The sequence below is a fragment of the Salmo salar genome, chromosome 17 (assembly GCF_965601325.2).
Source record: "Salmo salar chromosome 17, fSalSal1, whole genome shotgun sequence".
NCBI classification, from domain to species: Eukaryota; Metazoa; Chordata; class Actinopteri; order Salmoniformes; family Salmonidae; genus Salmo; species Salmo salar.
Window position 1 is genome coordinate 86,815,129 of NC_138307.1, and position 18,990 is coordinate 86,834,118.

General features: G+C 41.0%; 1 protein-coding gene across 2 annotated transcripts in view; it reads left to right on the forward strand.

The window, feature by feature from the left end:
* Positions 1–18,990, forward strand: part of large1 (LARGE xylosyl- and glucuronyltransferase 1) — a 188,860-nt gene that overhangs the window by 61,351 nt on the left and 108,519 nt on the right. For both annotated transcript variants that reach the window (XM_082964349.1, XM_082964350.1), the window contains exons 3-4: positions 7,816–8,138; positions 17,630–17,712. In XM_082964349.1, coding sequence (XP_082820475.1) covers positions 7,816–8,138; positions 17,630–17,712 — 406 coding nt within the window. The remainder of the gene's footprint in view (positions 1–7,815; positions 8,139–17,629; positions 17,713–18,990) is intronic.

Genomic DNA, 18,990 nt, shown 5'->3' on the forward strand with positions numbered 1-18,990 from the left:
CTATTCCCTATATAGTGCACTACTGTAGACCAGATCCCTATTGTCTATATTGTGCACTACTGTAGACCAGATCCCTATTGTCTATATAGTGCACTACTTTAGACCAGAGCCCTATTCCCTATATAGTGCACTACTTTAGACCAGAGCCCTATTCCCTATATAGTGCACTACTTTAGACCAGAGCCCTATTCCCTATATAGTGCCCTACTATAGACCAGAGCCTGTATAGGGAATAGGTTGCCATTTGGGAAGCAGATGTGTTGTCTACCCATGAGGAGGACCAGTTGTTAGGTAATTGAAAACTTCTCCTCTCCTCCTCCATCTCTCCAAGCCTCCAAGCTGAACCCCACAACGTCAAACCCAGCCTTGAATCCATATCTCACTGGGCTCTTCAGAACCGGTGGAGCTAAAATAACTAAAGTGATGAACAATACATGTAAAGTATCAAGGAGAGGTTTTTGGTTATTGATCTGGAGGAAAAGTCTTCGATGTGTAATTAGTATTTCTCATGTATTTCTATGAGGCTTTCCTCAAGGCTGCAGGAAGTGTGTTTTGTGTTTACAGCATCACAGGTTTAATTGAGAAGTTTAACAACTCTTCCATGACTTAATGTTCTACGGTTATGGCTGGTGGTGCCAATGAACCAACCACCATTAAACGACCACTAAAATACACTGAAGGAACCACTAACATACACTGAAGGAACCACTAACATACACTGAAGGAACCACTAACATACACTGAAGGAACCACTAACATACACTGAAGGAACCACTAACATACACTGAAGGAACCACTAACATACACTGAAGGAACCACTAACATACACTGAAGGAACCACTAACATACACTGAAGGAACCACTAACATACACTGAAGGAACCACTAACATACACTGAAGGAACCACTAACATACACTGAAGTTAGAGAACCAGTTCTGTTGAGTTATAACGGTACATTTTGATTTCTACCCAGAGTTGTGCCCTGCTAAACACAGTGCTGTGGACTTACAAACCCAGTTTATAACAGTAAATTGGATTTATTGCCAGCACACTACAGTTATAAATAACAGTATATTAGATTTCTAGACAGTACTGGACAGTATAAATAACAGTATATTAGATTTCTAGACACTACAGTTATAAATAACAGTATATTAGATTTCTAGACAGTACTATACAGTATAAATAACAGTATATTAGATTTATAGACAGGACAGTTATAAATAACAGTATATTAGACTTCTAGACAGGACAGGACAGTATAAATAACAGTATATTAGATTTCCAGACAGTACTGGACAGTTATAAATAACAGTATATTAGATTTCTAGACAATACAGTTATAAATAACAGTATATTAGATTTCTAGACTGGACAGTATAAATAACAGTATATTAGATTTCTAGACTGGACAGTATAAATAACAGTATATTAGATTTCTAGACAGTACTGGACAGTATAAATAACAGTATATTAGATTTCTAGACTGGACAGTATAAATAACAGTATATTAGATTTCTAGACAGTACTGGACAGTATAAATAACAGTATATTAGATTTCTAGACAGGACAGTTATAAATAACAGTATATTAGATTTCTAGACAGTACTGGACAGTTATAAATAATAATATGTTAGATTTCTAGACAGTACTGGACAGTTATAAATAATAATATGTTAGATTTCTAGACAGGACAGTTATAAATAACAGTATATTAGATTTCTAGACAGTACAGTTATAAATAATAGTATATTAGATTTCTAGACAGTACAGTTATAAATAATAGTATATTAGATTTCTAGACAGTACTGGACAGTTATAAATAACAGTATATTAGATTTCTAGACAGTATAAATAACAGTATATTAGATTTCTAGACAGTATAAATAACAGTATATTAGATTTCTAGACAGTTATAAATAACAGTATATTAGATTTCTAGACAGGACAGTTATAAATAACAGTATATTAGATTTCTAGACAGTACTGGACAGTATAAATAACAGTATATTAGATTTCTAGACAGTATAAATAACAGTATATTAGATTTCTAGACAGTATAAATAACAGTATATTAGACTTCTAGACAGGACAGTATAAATAACAGTATATTAGACTTCTAGACAGTACTGGACAGTTATAAATAACAGTATATTAGATTTCTAGACAGTATAAATAACAGTATATTAGATTTCTAGACAGTATAAATAACAGTATATTAGACTTCTAGACAGTACTGGACAGTTATAAATAACAGTATATTAGATTTCTAGACAGTATAAATAACAGTATATTAGACTTCTAGACAGGACAGTATAAAGAACAGTATATTAGACTTCTAGACAGTACTGGACAGTTATAAATAACAGTATATTAGATTTCTAGACAGTATAAATAACAGTATATTAGACTTCTAGACAGGACAGTATAAATAACAGTATATTAAACTTCTAGACAGGACTGGACAGTTATAAACTCAGTTCTGTGGACTTATAGGAGTGCATTAGTCCTGCTGACATCAATTAGCATTGGAGAGGTGGCCAGGAGACCGGACGCTTGCTGTGTATTTCACAGGAAGTGAACTGTGAAACTAACGGCTTTATTTTTAATCCGTCAGTATTTGGAGTTTTTTTCCTCTGAGACCTCTCTCTCTCTCTCTCTCTCTCAGCTCTCTTTCCTCTCTCTCTCTCTGCTCCCTTCATCATTCTCTCTCTCCAGGGTCATAGAGAGAGCAGAGAGAGTGAGGGGGAGTAAAGAGAGGTCTTCACAGCTCTGAATGGACCACGACCCCTCTGGAGACACACTGTTTTTCTTTCTATCCACAAACATCCTTGGCTCTTCTCTCATGGAGCTACTTTAGTGCCATTAATATCAAGCAACACTTCTGAAGTCCAGAATAAAACCCAAAAGTACAGTCACCCACTACCGATGTGTGTAGATCACCTGGGTGATACACAGCCACCATTTTGTGCCAGAACGCTCACCACACATCATGGTGTTGAGGAGTGATCTGTCTGATGCACAGCCACCATTTTGTGCCAGAACACTCACCACACATCATGGTGTTGAGGAGTGATCTGTCTGATGCACAGCCACCATTTTGTGCCAGAATGCTCACCACACATCAGCTATCATGGTGTTGAGGAGTGATCTGTCTGATGCACAGCCACCATTTTGTGCCAGAACGCTCACCACACATCAGCTGTCATGGTGTTGAGGAGTGATCTGTCTGATGCACAGCCACCATTTTGTGCCAGAACGCTCACCACACATCAGCTGTCATGGTGTTGAGGAGTGATCTGTCTGATGCACAGCCACCATTTTGTGCCAGAACGCTCACCACACATCAGCTATCATGGTGTTGAGGAGTGATCTGTCTGATGCACAGCCACCATTTTGTGCCAGAACACTCACCACACATCAGCTGTCATGGTGTTGAGGTGAGGAGTGATCTGTCTGATGCACAGCCACCATTTTGTGCCAGAACACTCACCACACATCAGCTAACATGGTGTTGAGGTGAGGAGTGATCTGTCTGATGCACAGCCACCATTTTGTGCCAGAACACTCACCATGTTAGTCAGTTAGGAGTGAGGGGGATGATTATGTGGTCATAATGTAATTTAGCCAGGACACTGAGGTTAACACCTTTTAGTATCACATTAAATGTCAACAAATCAGGACATCCATTTATCATCCCATCCCAAAGATGGCACCCTACACAGGGCAATGTCACCATCGATGGTTGGGACGTTGGACTAGTAACCCAAAGGTTGCAAGATCGAATCCCCGAGCTGACAAGGTAAAAATCTGTCGTTCTGCCCCCTGAACAAGACAGTTAACCCACTGTTCCTAGGCCGTCATTGAAAATAAGATTTTTGTTTTTAACTGACTTGCCTAGTTAAATAAAGGTAAAAAATAAATAAAAAACTGCCCTAGAGCATTAGATTAGAAGACCAAACAGAAGAGTGGCTCCTACTGGCCCTCCAACACCACTTCCAGGAGCATCTGGTCTCCCATCCAGGGACTGACCAGGACCAACCCTGCTTAGCTTCAGCAGCAAGACCAGCAGTGGGATGCAGGGTGGTACGCTGCTGGAATTAATGGCGCAAAACTCGCAACTGCCAAAAAAACTAAAACAGGCTGTAAAAACAAAGGCTGAATTAAATCAAATTGTATTGGTCACATGTTTTAGCAGATGTTATTTCAAAGTGAAATGCTTGTGTTCCTAGCTTCAGAAGTGCCAGGGCAACAAGCGAAGATGGGGACAATAGCAGGCAAAGAGGGAGATTGTGTTTAATCACCGTGGTGTTATCCTTAACAATCCTCTGGATAAGAGCATCTGCTAAATAACTCAAAGGTTTCAATGTTTCAACAGGAGAAGAAGAAATGTCCCATTCATTTACAATACATTTCTTCTCGCATTTCATTTCCTTGCAATGAATGTTCTAATTTTTTTTCTCTCTACTTTTTTTTGGGGGGGGGTTTATCATTTTTCAATATCATTATTTTTGTTTTTTGCAATACATCAAATGTTGTTCTGGACTTCAGAAGTTTTTTGCTTGATATTAGGACACGAAAGTAACTACATACAGTGAGGGGGAAAAAGTATTTTATCCCCTGCTGATTTTGTACGTTTGCCCACTGACAAAGAAATGATCAGTCTATAATTTTAATGGTAGGTTTATTTGAACAGTGAGAGACAGAATAACAAATACATCCAGAAAAATGCATGTCAAAAATGTTATAAAATGATTTGCATTTTAATGAGGGAAATAAGTATTTGACCCCCTCTCAATCAGAAAGATTTCTGGCTCCCAGGTGTCTTTTATACAGGTAACGAGCTGAGATTAGGAGCACACTCTTAAAGGGAGTGCTCCTAATCTCAGCTTGTTACCTGTATAAAAGACACCTGTCCACAGAAGCAATCAATCAATCAGATTCCAAACTCTCCACCATGGCCAAGACCAAAGAGCTCTCCAAGGATGTCAGGGACAAGATTGTAGACCGACACAAGGCTGGAATGGGCTACAAGACCATCGCCAAGCAGCTTGGTGAGAAGGTGACAACAGTTGGTGCAATTATTCGCAAATGGAAGAAACATAAAAGAACTGTCAATTTCCCTCGGCCTGGGGCTCCATGCAAGATCTCACCTCGTGGAGTTGCAATGATCATGAGAACGGTGAGGAATCAGCCCAGAACTACACGGGAGGATCTTGTCAATGATCTCAAGGCAACTGGGACCATAGTCACCAAGAAAACAATTGGTAACACACTACGCCATGAAGGACTGAAATCCTGCTCAAGACAGCACGTATACATGCCCGTCTGAAGTTTGCCAATGAACATCTGAATGACTCAGAGGACAACTGGGTGAAAATGTTGTGGTCAGATGAGACCAAAATGGAGCTCTTTGACATCAACTCAACTCGCCGTGTTTGGAGGAGAAGGAATGCTGCCTATGACCCCAAGAACACCATCCCCACCGTCAAACATGGAGGTGGAAACATTATGCTTTGGGGGTGTTTTTCTGCTAAGGGGACAGGACAACTTCACCACATCAAAGGGACAATGGACGTGGCCATGAGAACCTCCTTCCCTCAGCCAGGGCATTGAAAATGGGTCGTGGATGGATATTCCAGCATGACAATGACCCAAAACACACGGCCAAGGCAACAAAACTAGAAGAAACGTCTAACCTCTGTGATTGCCAACAAGGGTTTTGCCACCAAGTACTAAGTCATGTTTTGCAGAGGGGTCATATACTTATTTCCCTCATTAAAATGCAAATCATTTTATAACATTTTTGACATGTGTTTTTCTGGATTTTTTTGTTGTTATTCTGTCTCTCACTGTTCAAATAAACCTACCATTAAAATGATAGACTGATCATTTCTTTGTCAGTGGGCAAACGTACAAAATCAGCAGGGGATCAAATACTTTTTTCTTTCACTGTATTCTCTCATGTCTGAGGACATATGGGGGAAAAAGAGAAGAAGGAGAAATTGATACGAGCTGAAATTTGAGCCTGGTGCGCGTAGCTATAGCCTGCGGCTCTCCTCTCAGTATCCAGGATATTGATTGAACGGTATCTGTGTGCTCGAAGGCTGGAGATGCATCACTTGGACCTGACTGCTAATTTGAAACTTCAGCCTCCATTAGGTCTTTTGACATTCAGCCCCACTGCTGCTGCTGTTGTGAAAGCTTTAACATCTCCTCTTAGTACAGTGACATGAAACATCACTGATGCTAGGCTGATATATATACTAATCACTGATGCTAGGCTGATATACTAATCACTGATGCTAGGCTGATATATATACTAATCACTGATGCTAGGCTAATATATATACTAACCACTGATGCTAGGCTGATATATATACTAACCACTGATGCTAGGCTGATATATATACTAATCACTGATGCTAGGCTGATATATATACTAACCACTGATGCTAGGCTGATATATATACTAATCACTGATGCTAGGCTGATATATATACTAACCACTGATGCTAGGCTGATATATATACTAACCACTGATGCTAGGCTGATATATATACTAACCACTGATGCTAGGCTGATATATATACTAATCACTGATGCTCGGCTGATATATATACTAATCACTGATGCTAGGCTGATATATATACTAACCACTGATGCTAGGCTGATATATATACTAACCACTGATGCTAGGCTGATAGATATACTAAACACTGATGCTAGGCTGATAGATATACTAAACACTGATGCTAGGCTGATATATATACTAATCACTGATGCTAGGCTGATATATATACTAACCACTGATGCTAGGCTGATATATATATATATATACTAATCACTGATACTAGGCTGATAGATATACTAAACACTGATGCTAGGCTGATATGTATACTAAACACTGATGCTAGGCTGATATATATACTAATCACTGATGCTAGGCTGATATATATACTAAACACTGATGCTAGGCTGATATATATACTAAACACTGATGCTAGGCTGATATATATACTAATCACTAATCACTGATGCTAGGCTGATATATATACTAAACACTGATGCTAGGCTGATATATATACTAATCACTGATGCTAGGCTGATATATATACTAAACACTAATCACTGATGCTAGGCTGATATATATACTAAACACTGATGCTAGGCTGATATATATACTAATCACTGATGCTAGGCTGATATATATACTAACCACTGATGCTAGGCTGATATATATACTAACCACTGATGCTAGGCTGATATATATACTAATCACTGATGCTAGGCTGATATATATACTAACCACTGATGCTAGACTGATATATATATATATATATATATATATATATATATATATATATATATATATATATACTAATCACTAATCACTGACATTACTCCTTGTCTGAAGTGCTTCTTCTGCAGTCATAGTGCTCTGGTTTCATCTTTCCTCATATCACATCCAGCAATGTCAGTGATTCGTATTGATTCACAGAGAGAAGTTGTGCCGAGTTAAGAGTTGAGTTTAAGTTGAGAATCCTGCTGAGTCTATACCCTGTAGTGATGATATCCTGCTGCTAGGCTTGTATCAATTCTGCCTGAGCTTTAGCCAGCTGACGATCAGTTGGCTTGAACACATACAGATCTGGTACCAGGTGAATGGCTTATTGCAGTGGTCTTAAACTCGTGGCCTACGAGCCGCAACATGGCCAGTGAGCTGATTTAACGTGGCCCTCAGTTATCTTAATGAATGTGGCACTATTAGTTCTAATCAACTTCCTGTTTCTCTGTCTCCTCCCCGTCTACAGTGAAGCCCCTCCCCCTGTCACCCCTGTTGCCTCAGTTGTCCACGTTGACGGCCAGGGGCGGGGCCTTGGGAGGGGGTGTGTCTAGGGAGGCGTTGGAGCTGAGGGTCCGTGAGGTCGAAGAGGAGAACCAGCTTCTCCGCCGTGAACTCAGCCGACCCCCCCGGAGCCCTGCTGGCCCTGCTCCGCATCACGCCAATCACCGCGGCAACCAGAGCAAGACTCACTCGGAGGAGGGAACAGGGGACAACGAGGCGGGGCTTAAAGCTGGCTCCTCGGGCAACAGGTCAGACTGTGTGCAGCAGCCAGCGGTAGACAAGTGTGAGGTGAGTTACACTAGGTAGGTAATAAGGTAAGATAAGACTGGTAGATTAGTGTGAGGTGAGTTACACTAGGAGGTAATAAGGTAAGATAAGACTGGTAGATAAGTGTGAGGTGAGTTACACTAGGAGGTAATAAGGTAAGATAAGACTGGTAGATTAGTGTGAGGTGAGTTACACTAGGAGGTAATAAGGTAAGATAAGACTGGTAGATTAGTGTGAGGTGAGTTACACTAGGAGGTAATAAGGTAAGATAAGACTGGTAGATTAGTGTGAGGTGAGTTACACTAGGAGGTAATAAGGTAAGATAAGACTGGTAGATTAGTGTGAGGTGAGTTACACTAGGAGGTAATAAGGTAAGATAAGACTGGTAGATTAGTGTGAGGTGAGTTACACTAGGAGGTAATAAGGTAAGATAAGACTGGTAGATTAGTGTGAGGTGAGTTACACTAGGAGGTAATAAGGTAAGATAAGACTGGTAGAGAAGTGTGAGGTGAGTTACACTAGGAGGTAATAAGGTAAGATAAGACTGGTAGATTAGTGTGAGGTGAGTTACACTAGGAGGTAATAAGGTAAGATAAGACTGGTAGAGAAGTGTGAGGTGAGTTACACTAGGAGGTAATAAGGTAAGATAAGACTGGTAGAGAAGTGTGAGGTGAGTTACACTAGGAGGTAATAAGGTAAGATAAGACTGGTAGATTAGTGTGAGGTGAGTTACACTAGGTGGTAATAAGGTAAGATAAGACTGGTAGATTAGTGTGAGGTGAGTTACACTAGGAGGTAATAAGGTAAGATAAGACTGGTAGATTAGTGTGAGGTGAGTTACACTAGGAGGTAATAAGGTAAGATAAGACTGGTAGATTAGTGTGAGGTGAGTTACACTAGGAGGTAATAAGGTAAGATAAGACTGGTAGATTAGTGTGAGGTGAGTTACACTAGGAGGTAATAAGGTAAGATAAGACTGGTAGATTAGTGTGAGGTGAGTTACACTAGGAGGTAATAAGGTAAGATAAGACTGGTAGATTAGTGTGAGGTGAGTTACACTAGGAGGTAATAAGGTAAGATAAGACTGGTAGAGAAGTGTGAGGTGAGTTACACTAGGAGGTAATAAGGTAAGATAAGACTGGTAGATTAGTGTGAGGTGAGTTACACTAGGAGGTAATAAGGTAAGATAAGACTGGTAGAGAAGTGTGAGGTGAGTTACACTAGGAGGTAATAAGGTAAGATAAGACTGGTAGAGAAGTGTGAGGTGAGTTACACTAGGAGGTAATAAGGTAAGATAAGACTGGTAGATTAGTGTGAGGTGAGTTACACTAGGAGGTAATAAGGTAAGATAAGACTGGTAGATTAGTGTGAGGTGAGTTACACTAGGAGGTAATAAGGTAAGATAAGACTGGTAGATTAGTGTGAGGTGAGTTACACTAGGAGGTAATAAGGTAAGATAAGACTGGTAGAGAAGTGTGAGGTGAGTTACACTAGGAGGTAATAAGGTAAGATAAGACTGGTAGAGAAGTGTGAGGTGAGTTACACTAGGAGGTAATAAGGTAAGATAAGACGGTCTGTTTAGTGGGTTTGCCTCTCCTACAGTTGATCCTGACAGTACTGTGGTTGCAGTGGGCAACAGAGTATTAATGTGGGTTTGTCTCTCCTACAGTTGATCCTGACAGTACTGTGCACATGGGTATTGATTCTCTACCAGCCAGTAATGTAACCTTCAGCACTGCATGTAGTCCATTCGCTTTATGCCTATACCTAAGGTCATCCAAACATCTAACACACCTTTTCTATTTTCTATTTGATATATAAAGTAATCTACTTTTGTATTTTTATTTAGTAATTTACCAGAGCCAACTTATAGTAAGGGGTGCATACATTTTCATACTGGTCAGTCAGTCTTGGAAAAATTGTCAAAGACTTCAGTCACCCAAGTCATAGACTGTTCTCTCTGCTGCTTTGCTTTATCTTGGCCAGGTCGCAGTTGTAAATTAGAATTTGTTCTCAACTAGCCTACCTGGTTAAATAAAGGTGAAATAAAAAAATAAAAATATCCCAAAAAGTCAGTTTAGTTGGCGCCATCGATTTGAGTAATCTACTCGTTCAACGCGCAGAGAAAGGAATCCGAAAATCTACCCCTAAACTTTGTTTCAACAAGTCAAAATACATTTCTATTTACTCCTCAGATACCCGAAAATGTAATCAAACTATAATATTTATTCCCGGAAAGTAGTATGTTCAAAAGGAAACCGATTTTAGCAGGTGCGTCCTTTCTTCATGGCGCTCGCAAACACGAATTTCCAAGACTGTGTCCACCTTTACTAAAACTGTTATTTCTTCTTCGTTTTTGAAGTTACAAGCCTGAAACCTTAAACATAGACTGCTGCTGACACCCTGTGGAAGCCATAGGAATTGCACCCAGGGAGCTAATTTCCAGTATGCCCTTATACCTTCCATTGTAAGAGCATGGTCTCTCAAAAAAATTCTGGTTGGCTTTTCTTTGGATTATCTCCTACCATATCTATTGTGTTATATTCTCCTGCATTATTTTAACATTTCTACAAACGCCAAAATGTTTTCTTTCCAATGGTATAAATTATATGCATATCCTGGCTTCAGGGCCTGAGCAACAGCCTGGTTGTATAACAGCCTGGTCATATTAAAGCCTGGTCGTATTAAAGCCTGGTCGTATTAAAGCCTGGTCATATTAAAGATCTGGTCGTATTAAAGCCTGGTCGTATTAAAGCCTGGTCATATTAAAGTCTGGTCATATTGAATGTCTGGTCGTATTAAAGCCTGGTCATATTAAAGCCTGGTTGTATTAAAGCCTGGTTGTATTAAAGCCTGGTCATATTAAAGATCTGGTCGTATTAAAGATCTGGTCGTATTAAAGCCTGGTCATATTAAAGCCTGGTCGTATTAAAGCCTGGTTGTATTACAGCCTGGTCATATTAAAGCCTGGTCGTATTAAAGCCTGGTCGTATTAAAGCCTGGACGTATTAAAGCTTGGTCATATTGAAGGTCTGGTTGTATTAAAGCCTGGTCATATTAAAGCCTGGTCGTATTAAAGCCTGGTCATATTAAAGATCTGGTCGTATTGAAGGTCTGGTCGTATTAAAGCCTGGTCATATTAAAGCCTGGTCGTATTAAAGCCTGGTCATATTAAAGATCTGGTCGTATTGAAGGTCTGGTCGTATTAAAGCCTGGTCATATTAAAGCCTGGTCGTATTAAAGCCTGGTCATATTAAAGATCTGGTCGTATTGAAGGTCTGGTTGTATTAAAGCCTGGTCGTTTTAAAGCCTGGTCATATTGAAGCCTTCCCCAAGCCTTTCCCATTTCTCCTTTTCCCAAATCCAGTCAGCTGATGTTCTGAAAGAGCTGCAAAATCTGGACCCCTACAAATCAGCCGGGCTAGACAATCTGGACCCTTTCTTTCTAAAATCATCTGCCGAAATTGTTGCAACCCCTATTACTAGCCTGTTCAACCTCTCTTTCGTGTCGTCTGAGAATTCCAAAGATTGGAAAGCTGCTGCTGTCATCCCCCTCTTCAAAGGAGGGGATACTCTTGACCCAGACTGCTACAGACCTATATCTATCCTACCCTGCCTTTCTAAGGTCTTCGAAAGCCAAGTCAACAAACAGATTACCGACCATTTCGAATCCCACTGCACCTTCTCCGCTACGCAATCTGGTTTCAGAGCTGGTCATGGGTGCACCTCAGCCACGCTCAAGGTCCTAAACGATATCTTAACCTCCATCGATAAGAGACATTACTGTGCTGCCGTATTCATTGACCTGGCCAAGGCTTTCGACTCTGTCAATCACCACATCCTCATCGGCAGACTCAATGGCCTTGGTTTCTCAAATGATTGCCTCGCCTGGTTCACCAACTACTTCTCTGATAGAGTTCAATGTGTCAAATCGGATGGCCTGTTGTCCGGGCCTCTGGTAGTCTCTATGGGGGTGCCACAGGGTTCAATTCTTGGGCCAACTCTTTTCTCTGTATACATCAATGATGTCGCTCTTGCTGCTGGTGAGTCTCTGATCCACCTCTACGCAGACGACACCATTCTGTATACTTCTGGCCCTTCTTTGGACACTGTGTTAACAACCCTCCAGATGAGCTTCAATGCCATACAACTGTCCTTCCGTGGCCTCCAACTGCTCTTAAATACAAGTAAAACTAAATGCATGCTCTTCAACCGATCGCTGCCCGCACCTGCCCGCCTGTCCAGCATCACTACTCTGGACGGTTCTGACTTAGAATATGTGAACAACTACAAATACCTAGGTGTCTGGTTAGACTGTAAGCTCTCCTTCCAGACTCACATCAAACATCTCCAATCCAAAGTTAAATCTGGAATTGGCTTCCTATTTCGCAACAAAGCATCCTTCACTCATGCTGCCAAAAATCTCTGAAACTGGAAACACTTATCTCCCTCACTAGCTTTAAGCACCAGCTGTCAGAGCAGCTCACAGATCACTGCACCTGTACATAGCCCATCTATAATTTAGCCCAAACAACTACCTCTTCCCCTACTGTATTTATTTTGCTCCTTTGCACCCCATTATTTCTATTTCTACTTTGCTCTTTCTTCCACTACAAATCTACCATTCCAGTGTTTTACTTGCTATACTTTATTTACTTCGCCACCGTGGCCTTTTTTGCCTTTACCTCCCTTATCTCACCTCATTTGCTCACATTGTATATAGACTTATTTTTCTACTGTATTATTGACTGTATGTTTGTTTTACTCCATGTGTAACTCTGTGTTGTTGTATGTTGTCGAACTGCTTTGCTTTATCTTGGTCAGGTCGCAGTTGTAAATGAGAATTTGTTCTCAACTTGCCTACCTGGTTAAATAAAGGTGAAATAAAAAATAAATAAAAAAAAGGTCTTGTCATATTAAAGCCTGGTCATATTAAAGGTCTTGTCATATTAAAGCCTGGTCATATTAAAGCCTGGTCATATTGAAGTTCTGGTTGTATTAAAGCCTGGTCGTATTAAGGCCTGGACATATTAAAGCCTGGTCATATTGAAGTTCTGGTCATATTAAAGCCTGGTCATATTGAAGGTTTGGTCATATTAAAGCCTGGTCGTATTAAAGCCTGGTCGTATTAAAGCCTGGTCATATTAAAGCCTGGTCATATTAAAGCCTGGTCATAGTGAAGTTCTGGTCATATTAAAGCCTGGTCATATTGAAGGTCTGGTCGTATTAAAGCCTGGTCGTATTAAAGCCTGGTCGTATTAAAGCCTTGTCATATTAAAGCCTTGTCATATTAAAGCCTGGTCATATTGAAAGCCTGGTCATATTGAAAGCCTGGTCATATTGAAAGCCTGGTCATATGGAAGTTCTGGTTGTATTAAAGCCTGGTCGTATTAAAGCCTGGTCATATTAAAGCCTGGTCATATTGAAGGTCTGGTTGTATTAAAGCCTGGTCATATTGAAGGTCTGGTCGTATTAAAGCCTGGTCGTATTAAAGCCTGGTCGTATTAAAGCCTGGTCATATTAAAGCCTGGTCATATTGAAGGTCTGGTTGTATTAAAGCCTGGTCATATTGAAGGTCTGGTTGTATTAAAGCCTGGTCATATTAAAGCCTGGTCGTATTAAAGCCTGGTCGTATTAAAGCCTGGTCATATTAAAGCCTGGTCATATTAAAGGTCTGGTTGTATTAAAGCCTGGTCATTTTGAAGATCCGGTCATATTAAAGCCTGGTCATTTTGAAGATCCGGTCATATTAAAGCCTGGTCATATTGAAAGCCTGGTCATATTGAAAGCCTGGTCGTATTAAAGCCTGGTCATATTGAAGCCTGGTCATATTGAAGGTCTGGTTGTATTAAAGCCCTGTCATTTTGAAGATCCGGTCATATTAAAGCCTGGACGTATTGAATGTTATGATATTATGGCTCATTAAGTGTCTCTCTGTCAGAGGTCATTCCAACAGCAGGTTTTTTGGAGGGTCTTCGTGCTGTGATGTTAGTGCTGTGATGTTACAGTAAATCTCTTCAATATGCCCTCTGTTGTGTCTATACATTATACCAATTTCAGACACTTTCATCACTATCAAGGCTCTGACAAAGGGCATGATGGGTATTACCAGCTACACTATGCTTTGAGCAGTCCTTATTGGCCCATCTCTACTGTCTGTGATCACTGTCTGTGTTTGTAGAGAAGACCATAGATAATGTGCTAACAGGCTAACAGTGTGTGTTTGTAGTGAAGACCATAGATAATGTGCTAACAGGCTAACAGTGTGTGTTTCTAGAGAAGACCATAGATAATGTGCTAACAGGCTAACAGTGAGCGTTTCTAGAGAAGGCCATAGATAATGTGCTAACAGGCTAACAGTGTGTGTTTCTAGAGAAGACCATAGATAATGTGCTAACAGGCTAACAGTGAGCGTTTCTAGAGAAGGCCATAGATAATGTGCTAACAGGCTAACAGTGTGTGTTTGTAGTGAAGACCATAGATAATGTGCTAACAGGCTAACAGTGAGCGTTTCTAGAGAAGGCCATAGATAATGTGCTAACAGGCTAACAGTGTGTGTTTGTAGTGAAGACCATAGATAATGTGCTAACAGGCTAACAGTGAGCGTTTCTAGAGAAGGCCATAGATAATGTGCTAACAGGCTAACAGTGTGTGTTTGTAGTGAAGACCATAGATAATGTGCTAACAGGCTAACAGTGAGCATTTCTAGAGAAGGCCATAGATAATGTGCTAACAGGCTAACAGTGTGTGTTTGTAGTGAAGACCATAGATAATGTGCTAACAGGCTAACAGTGAGCGTTTCTAGAGAAGGCCATGGATAATGTGCTAACAGGCTAACAGTGTGTGTTTGTAGTGAAGACCATAGATAATGTGCTAACAGGCTAACAGTGTGTGTTTGTAGTGAAGACCATAGATAATGTGCTAACAGGCTAACAGTGTGTGTTTCTAGAGAAGACCATAGATAATGTGCTAACAGGCTAACAGTGTGTGTTTGTAGTGAAGATTATAGATAATGTGCTAACAGTGAGCGTTTCTAGAGAAGGCCATAGATAATGTGCTAACAGGCTAACAGTGTGTGTTTGTAGTGAAGACCATAGATAATGTGCTAACAGTGTGTGTTTCTAGAGAAGACCATAGATAATGAACTAGCAGTGAGCGTTTGTAGAGAAGGACCAGAGATTTTTTTATTTATTTGAGAGATGAGATGAGACTACGAGGACCCTGTCTGAGTCACTCCTTCTCCCAGCTTTCCAACAACCCTCTGATTGGGTGATACCCTACTACAGGCATTTAGAGAATAAATTATTTGAGAAGAGAGGAGAGACAGAAGAAAGGATTTGAGAAGAGAGAAGAGATGCTGGAACAGGCTGTAGAAACTCTTCTTTTACATCAGTAGAAGAGACTGAAATGGACTTCAGTAGGATTCATATAGGAGTCAGATAAGAGTCATTTAGGAGTCATTTAAGAGTCATTTAGGAGTCATTTAAGAGTCATTTAAGAGTCATATAGGAGTCATAGGAGTCATTTAGGAGTCAGATAAGAGTCATTTAGGAGTCATATAAGGTTGCCAAATATATGAATCTTCCAATTCAACTCAACAGGACAACAGGAGCAGTGCTGTGCATTTCGACTCCCTGTTGATGTGTTTGTTGGTCCTCAGTCACACGGTCGCGTCGTTACTGTTGTTATTACCGTTCTACAGACTCCGCAGCATATTATTGCCCAACGGTAGACTGATGCCCAGTCATTATGAACAGGGATTATGACTGTTTGATACAAATGACACTATAGTGGCCTGGAAATATGTTCACATGTAGGCATATAATGAATCGGAAACAACTTTGCCGTCATTGTGATTCTTTAAAATGTACTTTAGAGAGACGGCAGTGTTGTCATTAGCTAGCGAAATTTGTCCCTTCGATCTCAGTTAGCTGGCTAACGTTATACTGCGTCTAAAGTCAATCTGGCGTCATCACAATGATGACAAAAAGGTTTCCACACTTCCTCACTCTGTCCCTGCCTCGTTATCCACACTTCCTCACTCTGTCCCTCCCTCGTTATCCACACTTCCTCACTCTGTCCCTGCCTCGTTATCCACACTTCCTCACTCTGACCCTCCCTCGTTATCCACACTTCCTCACTCTGTCCCTCCCTCGTTATCCACACTTCCTCACTCTGTCCCTGCCTCGTTATCCACACTTTCTCACTCTGTCCCTCCCTCGTTATCCACACTTCCTCACTCTGTCCCTGCCTCGTTATCCACATTTTCTCACTCTGTCCCTCCCTCGTTATCCACACTTTCTCACTCTGTCCCTGCCTCGTTATCCACACTTCCTCACTCTGTCCCTCCCTCGTTATCCACACTTCCTCACTCTGTCCCTCCCTCGTAATCCACACTTTCTCACTCTGTCCCTGCCTCGTTATCCACACTTTCTCACTCTGTCCCTCCCTCGTTATCCACACTTCCTCACTCTGTCCCTCCCTCGTTATCCACACTTTCTCACTCTGTCCCTCCCTCGTTATCCACACTTCCTCACTCTGTCCCTCCCTCGTTATCCACACTTCCTCACTCTGTCCCTCCCTCGTTATCCACACTTCCTCACTCTGTCCCTCCCTCGTTATCCACACTTTACGCTCTAACCACATGGCTACCCTGCCGCCCCCATGTATAAATGGCTTTAGCCTGGTGCTAACGTTGAACTTTCCTAGACTTATTGGTCCCTAGAGGGCAGTAGATGAATAACCCTGGGCTTGATCTAGTTATTGGTAAATTCACATACTGTATTCTTCCCCTGGTGCTACTATAGTGGATTCTAATGTGGGATTTATTCTTGATGTGGGATAAACACTATTCCCTCTGAAATAATTACCTAAACTAAATGGTGCTTAGTGTTCAGAGACATGTGATAAGGGGGTTCTGTTAGTGCTACAAGCAGAGTACAAATCATGTTGGACTTTGTGGAAAATAATGTTCTTTCCTTTCTCTCTCTCTCTGTCTCGATCCCTCTCTGTCTCTCTACCTCTCTCTCTCTGTCTCTCTCTCTCTCTCTGTCTCGATCCCGCTGTCTCTCTACCTCTCTCTCTCTGTCTCTTTCTCTGTCTCTCCCTCGATCTCTCTCTCTGTCTTTCTCCCTCTATCGCTCTCTCTCTCTCTATCTCTGTCTCTCCCTTGATCTCGCTCTCTCTCTCTCTCTCTCTCTCTGTCTCTCTCCCTCTCTCTCTCTCCTGCTCTCTCTCCCACTCTCTCTCTATCTCTCTCTCCCTGTCTCTCTCTCCCTCTCTCTCTCCCCCGCTATCTCTGTCTCTCTTTCTCTCCCGCTCTCTCTCTCTCTCTCTCTCTGTCTCTCTCCCTCTCTCTCTCTCCCGCTCTCTCTCTCTCTCCCACTGTCTCTCTCTCTCTCTCTACCTCGATCTCGCTCTGTCTCCCCCGCTATCTCTCTCTTCCGTTCTCTCTCTCTCTCTCTCTCTCTCTCTCTCTCCCTCTCTCTCTCTCTCTCTCTCTCTCCTCTCAGACCATTCACGTGGCCATCGTGTGTGCCGGGTACAACGCCAGTCGTGATGTGGTGACACTCGTCAAGTCAGTCCTTTTTCACAGGTAGGTACACGCACAGCTGGGCCTGTCTGCAGCCCTCCTCTCTCAGCAGACTGAATATGCTGCCGCCTACTCTCGGTTGCATGGCAACGCCACCACCTCAGTGAACCCCCTAGCTGTGTGTGTGTGTGTGTGTGTGTGTGTGTGTGTGTGATTTTTTATTGTAAATAAGAACAGAATACATTGCTAAACACTTCTACATTAACCTCTACGGGATGGGTGTCCCTAAACCGGTTCGGTTGTTGCTCACGTGACAATAATGACGTTGTAAACAACAGCCAACTTTCCCGGGACATAGACATGTCTTATATGGGCAGAAAGTTTCAATTCTTGTTAATCTAACTGCAGTGTCCAATTAACAGTAACTATTACAGTTAAAAAGTACCATGCTATTGTTTGAGGAGAGTGCACAACAACAAAACACTTTTATAACGGAAACCGTAATGGATGCGTTCACCTCTGAAGGTAAATAATGTACTTACATTCAGTAATCTAAATAATGTACTTACATTCAGTAATCTAAATAATGTACTTACATTCAGTAATCTAAATAATGTACTTACATTCAGTAATCTTGATCTGATTTGTCATCCTGAGAGTCCCAGGATTAAAATGTAAAACAATTTTGTTTGATTAAAAACAATTTTTATGTTCAAATGTAGGAACTGGGTTCTACAGTTCGATGTATGAGTTAGAGAACTTACGTCAGTTATGATTCGAGTGTCGTCCGTTTCGGGAAAGTACCTGCGTAACTGATTCTGTGGATCAGACACATTGTTTTTCTGTGTGGATCAGACACATTGTTATTCTGTGGATCAGACACATTGTTATTCTGTGGATCAGACACATTGTTATTCTGTGTGGATCAGACACATTGTTATTCTGTGTGGATCAGACACATTGTTATTCTGTGTGGATCAGACACATTGTTATTCTGTGTGGATCAGACACATTGTTATTCTGTGTGGATCAGACACATTGTTATTCTGTGTGGATCAGACACATTGTTATTGTGTGGATCAGACACATTGTTATTCTGTGTGGATCAGACACATTGTTATTCTGTGTGGATCAGACACATTGTTATTCTGTGGATCAGACACATTGTTATTCTGTGGATCAGACACATTGTTATTCTGTGTGGATCAGACACATTGTTATTCTGTGGATCAGACACATTGTTATTCTGTGTGGATCAGACACATTGTTATACTGTGTGGATCAGACACATTGTTATTCTGTGGTTCAGACACATTGTTATTCTGTGGATCAGACACATTG